The sequence below is a fragment of the Malurus melanocephalus genome, unplaced genomic scaffold (assembly GCF_030028575.1).
Source record: "Malurus melanocephalus ecotype Western Australia unplaced genomic scaffold, MMel_1.1 scaffold_164, whole genome shotgun sequence".
Lineage (NCBI taxonomy): Eukaryota > Metazoa > Chordata > Aves > Passeriformes > Maluridae > Malurus > Malurus melanocephalus.
In genome coordinates, this window is record NW_026623396.1 from 638121 (window position 1) to 644881 (window position 6761).

The 6761-nt window shown below is 43.4% G+C and overlaps 1 protein-coding gene across 1 annotated transcript; it reads right to left on the reverse strand.

Moving 5' to 3' along the window:
• Positions 1-1722: 1722 nt before the first annotated feature.
• On the reverse strand, positions 1723-5639 carry NDUFA4 (NDUFA4 mitochondrial complex associated). Its single transcript, XM_057372129.1, has 4 exons — positions 5448-5639; positions 4766-4854; positions 4380-4440; positions 1723-1942 (listed from the first exon to the last, which is right to left on the reverse strand). The coding sequence occupies exons 1-4, from the start codon at positions 5487-5489 to the stop codon at positions 1886-1888; spliced, it is 249 nt and encodes an 82-aa protein (XP_057228112.1). The 5' UTR covers positions 5490-5639; the 3' UTR covers positions 1723-1885.
• Between the last annotated feature and the right edge of the window lie 1122 nt (positions 5640-6761).

Genomic DNA, 6761 nt, shown 5'->3' on the forward strand with positions numbered 1-6761 from the left:
AAAGAAAGAAAGAAAGAAAGAAAGAAAGAAAGAAAGAAAGAAAGAAAGAAAGAAAGAAAGAAAGAAAGAAAGAAAGAAAGAAAGAAAGAAAGAAAATCTTATTGTATTTTTTAAGTCTGGCAAATAATGGTGACTATTGTCCACTACATTGAACAGAGAAGTGTACTCCTAAAAAAGGAGCAAGTGTCCTCTCAGGATAACAATGTTTAAATAATTAAAACTTAGAAGACTTTATGTATTGTGTACTTTTAGAAGCAAGTAAGCTCCAATGAGGAAAGTAACATTGAATAAATTGCCTTTTGTTTACTAGTCAATCGGTATTTAAATCTTAAAATAGCTTAAGTACTTGCTAAATAAATTTGAAATATGCACTGATTTTAAGTGCCTTTTAAAAAAGACATGATCCCATGCTTCTGTGAGCTGTGGACAAAAGGAACGACCTTGTCTCGCCTGAGAATCAGGTTTACTTCCTGGATATTGGTCTTTCTTCAYGTCCAGGGAGTCTGTATTTAAAGACATAAAATCCAAGTGAACTACCGACTAGCATGTTATAAAACTGAACACAAGTATTGCAACAGAATATTCTGCTTGGATCCAGAGAACAACCAGTTCCCAAGGACACCTATAGGCTTTTCCCACCTCTGTAATCATGTCTCTCACAACACACATTTTCTTATTCRAACTTCTCAAACAAGCAAATGAAAACTGTGAGTGAATCCACCATTTCAGTACATAATCTGATAATTCAGCAGATAAAAGATAATCCAAACTACTACCAAATAAACGACATCAATTTAAGATTTTTCCATGTAAAATAAAAAGTCTTTGCAAATACCTCTTATTTTGCAATTACAACATAGTCTTTCTTCTCCAATAAAAGTTCTGGCTGCTTGATCTGACCACTTGTAATAGATGCTATAGTTATCTACATTCTTGGAGTCTAAGCAAAGTGTATCGAGATAGGAACAGCTGTACTCTGTCAGATGRTCCAGAATTAATAACCCTTATGCAAGGAAATGCCAGATGTTCACAGTAAAGCACAAAGACCCTACCATAAGTTAGACTTGCAAAGATATTTTCTTTTAGTCTTCTCATAGCAAGACTCAGCCAAAAAAGGTAAGATTTTGCCCATTCTAAAAGGTATTGTTCTCACATGAATAGCTATTAATTATTTCCCGAAACCTGTACCCTCTTCTGCTRTGTGCTTCCATTCCTTAAAACTGTGATCCACTGGAAATGCTGAGAATGTTTGTAGAATTTTTCAAACTATTGAATGTTGTCTTCCTGTTTATTAAAAAAGTCTGCTTGACTTGAAAAATCAAGAGAAAAGCAAAACCTTTTGAAGAGCTCTGCCTGGTTTTTTTCCTTCCCTCCATCAACATATGGCAACATCTGCTGCCTCCCTGGTGGATAATGACTTGTTGGCATTGASTTTTCTGCAACCAAAACTTGTTAAAGGGGCAAGTAGATAAATTCAGGTGCAATTAAAATATGTATGTATGCACACATATAAATACGTGCTTTCAAGTTCTTGAGGTTTGGTGTAATTGTATGGGAATGCAGTTATTTTTCTGAGCTCAACACATTGAGCATAAAGCCCATGATGACAACCTTACTTTCTTGTTGAGGAAACACAAATTCCCTTTTGCTTACTGACAAACCATACAGCAGAAACTGTTAACAGGAGGACACTGTCATTTGGCAAAATGAAAGAGCAGACAATTCAAGTTTTAAACTTTTATTAAGCCTCATCAAAACAGAGTCAAACACATGAGCGAGTGCTGTGTGAGGCAAGTTTGATWATTTCCTGGGTGATCAAGCACGACACTTGTGCGGACGGCTTCCGGAAGACCATTCTGTGCAGCTCACGGACATAACTGTGTTTTCAGAAGTCAGGACGGTCCTTTTTCAGCCTGCTGTAGTCCACATTAACCGAGTAGAACTAAGAAAGAGAAGGGAAAAAATATTAGTTAAGAAGCTTGACCACATGTTTTCCATGGTATTTACTAAAAAAATATGCATCATTTGAACTCACATCAGGAAACTGAAACAATACTTTGCATCTGTGAATGGCACAATAATAAATACATGAAAACTTTTGACGAGTGGTAACTTTTTAATATTAATTATGCACCCAGTGTAAGAAGCTCTGCACTTAAAATGAAGCAGTGTTCATGTCTTCCACTAGAGAAAACCCCGTGTCTCTTCTTAAGCCCTTGAATCAGAAGTCCATTCAGAGGAACTTTTTATAGCACTGCTGAGTTTATCCGTTTTGCTAAATATCTATGACTCCTATATACAAAAGGCAAAAGTCAGCTTGCCAAGTGGCACAAAGCACAGTGTCTGGGAAAAGTCTCACAGAGGAACATTTAGAACAGTGCTGCAAAAGCCAAGCTTGGTTTAAGTAGCTGTATCTAAAACTCCAAAGGATGACAAGGAGGAATGAAAGTAAGAATAGATCCTCTCACATGCTCAGTTTATATTACTATAATTGTACCATATTACAAGTGATTCAAAACAACCCAAAAAGTGAGTGAGGATGAGTTTACAGACTGTGTATTCTGGCATCCCAGCCTGACTTGAGACCAAGCATGTGATTTTCACTTTTTAAACAAAAATTACAGAAAAACATTTAACTTATTAGCTTATTTTTAGTTATGCCAAATTTTTAATATTTTTATCTGTCTCAAAGAAAACAGCCTACAGCACATTCAAATTAAAGCTTTCTGTGCAACTCTTAAACTAATGATCAAGTCTTCAACTCTTTTCTTTGGAAAAAGTCTCAGAAAGTTAATATAACAAAGAGAAGTTTACAATAGAAAAAAAATCTCATCAAAAGCTAAGACTTGTTATGTAAGAACTTTTTACTAAAGGCTCACCCTTAATTTAGAATAAATGTCTTTTTCATTTCCGACAGTGCAGATTTGGAAAAAAAAAATGTCCCCAATGATACACACACCCAAATATGGCAAACCCACAGGCTGTGTTTGCATGTCAAGGCAGAAGGGGAATGCTACACAAGTCATGCACTCTTTAAAAGAATTTGTGCTGTGGACTATGCTGGACTTGTCTAGTTTAGGTAGTTACAAATCAGCGACATTCCAGAATCAGCAATGAAAACAAAGCATTATRTTCTTCCCAGACATTTAAGGGAACCACAACCTGTTTTATTTTGGAAGTGTGGGGGTTCTTTTCTTATTTCAATGACAGGAATAGCAATATTCCTTTGAACTTTTGTTCAGCTTTGAAAACATAGTAGATTTGCTTTTTTTTGTATCATGAGAATAATCTTAAAATACTCTTCACAGCAACCTACTAACACAGCACTCCTGTAAAACACGATTAAAACTAGATTCCTGTCCAAAGAAGGGCAATGAAGCAGGTGAAGGGTAGAGAGTAAGTCATATCAGGAGTGTCTGAGGGAGCTGGTGTTGTTCAGCCTGGAGAACAGGRGGCAGAGAGGAGACCTYATCACTCTCTACCGCTCCCTAAATGGAAGGGGTAGCCAGGTAGGGCTTCCCTGGCCTTCTCCCASGCAACCAGTGACAGGATTAGAGGACACAGCYTCAAGCTGTATCAGGGGAGGTTTATGTCGGACATCAGGAAGAATTTCTTTATTGGAAGAATTGTCAAACACTGAAATGGACTACCCTGGGTGGGAGTGGAGTCAYTATACCTGGAAGTGTACAAGAAACRACTGGGCATGGCACTTAGTGCTGTGGTCTAGTTGACAACATGGTGTTTGGTCAAAGGTTGGACTCARYAATCTTGAAGKTCTTTTCCAACATAAATGATTCTGTGATTCCAGGATTTCCATAAAGTACCAAATGTTTTAGACAACTCTGTGTGCTCCCTCATTATTTCAATTAAATTACTTGAATATCAGATAAAGAACATTTCTATTGCRTCCAGTTACTTACAACTGCTTTGTTTTCAAAAAAAAAAATCAACTGCAAAACTTAATTCGTGGTTATGTTACATTTTCCTGCAGTGCTTCTCATGCCAAGACCAACAGCTTAGAGATTAAAAAACTGTCATTCAGAACTTCTGCAGTTTTTCCTTGTAGTTTACTTCTGAGTATTATGCACAGTAAATTCTTCCCCTCATATATAATTCTTCTTTTCCTTWCAGCACGGTAGACATGACTACTTTCATACAGACTCCTTTCACCCCCTTATCAACCATTATTAGGAAAGTTTTATATCTCAATCTCAGGCATCTCTGCTCAGAGCTCTAAAGATAAACAAATGCCGCACAGAATACATGAGAAATACTCATTCAACTACTTTCCAATATAATCAAACATCCTAAAGCAGCAGGCTACATCTCTAATATTATGCTTCCTAATGCTTCCTAAAAATGTGCATTTCTCATTTTACCTTGTACTGGTCACTGGGAGCCATTTTGTTCCAAGGTTCTGGGTTATTCTTCTTGTCCCAGCTGTTGAGRAAAATGCAAGATGTGAGAGAATATTAACACCATCTTCAAAATTAATAATAAAAAAAAAAATTGTATGTGTACTGTGGTTTTAGATCATGGAGTCACCCAACCAAGCAAGTTTCCACAGAAAACGGCACCATCCTTTGTCAGCACTCTCTAAATATAATRGTAAATGAAGGTATCGCCAAATCATGGAAGGCTCTACACATCTAGAACCAGTGATACTGGATCAAGACATTAAAGCCTTCAGCAACATAAAATCCAAGGCAGTGAAGTGTAACATACGCAGCAAGAGGACTGGCACAGGGTATTACTGTATACGTACCTGACATCAGGGTTGAACATTGCCAAACGCATGAGATACAGGCCTGCACCAACACCTCCAGATCCAATGATCACAAACAGAGGGATCAACTGGAATAACAACAGCAAAAAAATCTATATCACACTATGTAGCAAAATACTATTAACACATAACATTTTTGACTGCAGCTATGGCAAACCAAAAAACAATATTAGAGGCTTTGAGCCACAAAAGTGTGGCCCTCTAAATCCCTGGCATAAACTCCCTGCGGTAGAKCCCTAGAGTGAGAGAGAACCAGCARCTATGAAGAGGCAGGTATGAAAAAAAAATACTTCTACATCCAGAGAAACCAAAATCAAACCAAAAATCCCGTCACGGTGCGTTTCTGAAATACATACATCCATCCCTCCGCTGCCAAAACAGCCCCTACCGTCTCTACTCAGATTATAAACCAAAAACACGGGAGGTGGGGGGGGCGGGGGCCAACTGATGGGCAAGAAAAACGGAACAGCCACCTCGAGCCTGGCAACACAAACAAGGCCGCACAGGCCGGAGGAAAAAGGGGACCTGGCCGAATGTGCTCGACCAGCACCGGCCGGCCCCGGGCTTACGGCATGTACAGGAATGCCAGGAGACGGATGGGCGAGGAGGAGGTGAACGGCGGGGCCGGGGACACCGAGCGGCGGCARGGCCGGGTACTCACGGCCGGGTGCTTCTTGGCGTGGGTGAGGACAACGCGTAGCATGGTGGTGGTGTGGTGGTGGTGGCGGTGGAGGCGGCGGTGTGGCAGAGATGGGTGCGAGTGAAGGTCTCACTCTCTGCGGGCTCCGCAGCGGTGCCTCCCCCGTCTACCACCGAGCCCCAATGTCACCGAGGCCCCCGCCGCGGCAGGTGCCGCCGCTGCAGCCCGGATGTGGCAGCTCCGGCGTTCGCCTGCTCGCCCTCCGCCGATCCGCGCCGGCCGCCGCACCGCCGAGCCGCCCCGAGCCCTCCCCGCGTCCGGCCCGGCCCGGCCGCCCCCCGCCTCAGCGCGGCCCCGTCCCGCGGCAGCCCGGGCACCGAACGGGGCAGCAGGCACCGGCACGGGCACCCCGGGCAGCGCCGCCCCTCCCCTCCTCGCTGCCGTGTGGGCAGCGCCTGCGCCCGGGCAAAGCGCGCCGGGCAGGGCCGGGAGCCTCGGCCGCCCATCGGGACAGCCGCCCGTGTCACAGAGCCACAGGATGGGCCAGCGTGCTAGGAAGCTCAGTGGGTCATCTGCGCCGACCTCCCTGGCCACACAGGGTCATCCTATGGCACAAGAGTGCATCTCGACGGTTCTGGAATATCTCCAATAAGAGAGACTCCACTACCTTTGGGCAGTTTGTTCCAGTGTGCAGTCAACTGCCCAATAAAGTTTTTCTTCGTATTCAGGTGAAACTTCCTTTGCATCAGTTCCTGCCCCTTGCTTTGTTTGTATCCAGTTGATTGGCACTACCAAGGAGAGCCTGGCTCCATCTTCTTGACGTCCCCTTGCTTTAGATATTTACAGATACCGATAAAATCCCCTTTCAGTCATTTCCTTTCGAGGCTTGACAGGCCCAGCTCCCCCAACCTTTCCTCTTGAGAGAGATACTCCTCCGATTGTCCTTGTGACCCTCAAGGAGCTCCATGTCTCTTTTTCGCTGAGGAGCCCAGAACTGGACACACTCCAGGTGTGGCCTCACTAGGACAGAGTGGAGGGGCAGGATCATCTCCCTTGACCTGCTGGCAATGTTCTAGTGAATGCCAGGATAGTGCTGACCTCTTTGGCCACAAGGGCACTGCTGGCTCATGGGCAGCTTGTTATGCACCAGCACTTTGTTGGTGCTGCCCTCACACCACCTGAGAGCTGCTGCCACGCAGACATGGGACAGAGCACACCACGGCCTTTTCAAGAGGTGCCTTCCTGCTCCTTACAGCATCAGGACTGCTGGAAAGGTGTGTGGTGGTGATGGGTACACACCCCCATGTCTGCCTCTCAGCTGGCTCCCCTCACAGG

Excerpts from the sequence above, each read along its gene's own strand:
- NDUFA4 (XM_057372129.1), bottom strand. The coding sequence starts at position 5,489 with ATGCTACGCGTTGTCCTCACCCACGCCAAGAAGCACCCGGCC. Across the intron at positions 4,855-5,447 it reads ACGCCAAGAAGCACCCGGCC|TTGATCCCTCTGTTTGTGAT; the intron begins GTGAGTACCCGG and ends TTGTTATTCCAG. Across the intron at positions 1,943-4,379 it reads CTCCCAGTGACCAGTACAAG|TTCTACTCGGTTAATGTGGA; the intron begins GTAAAATGAGAA and ends TCTCTTTCTTAG.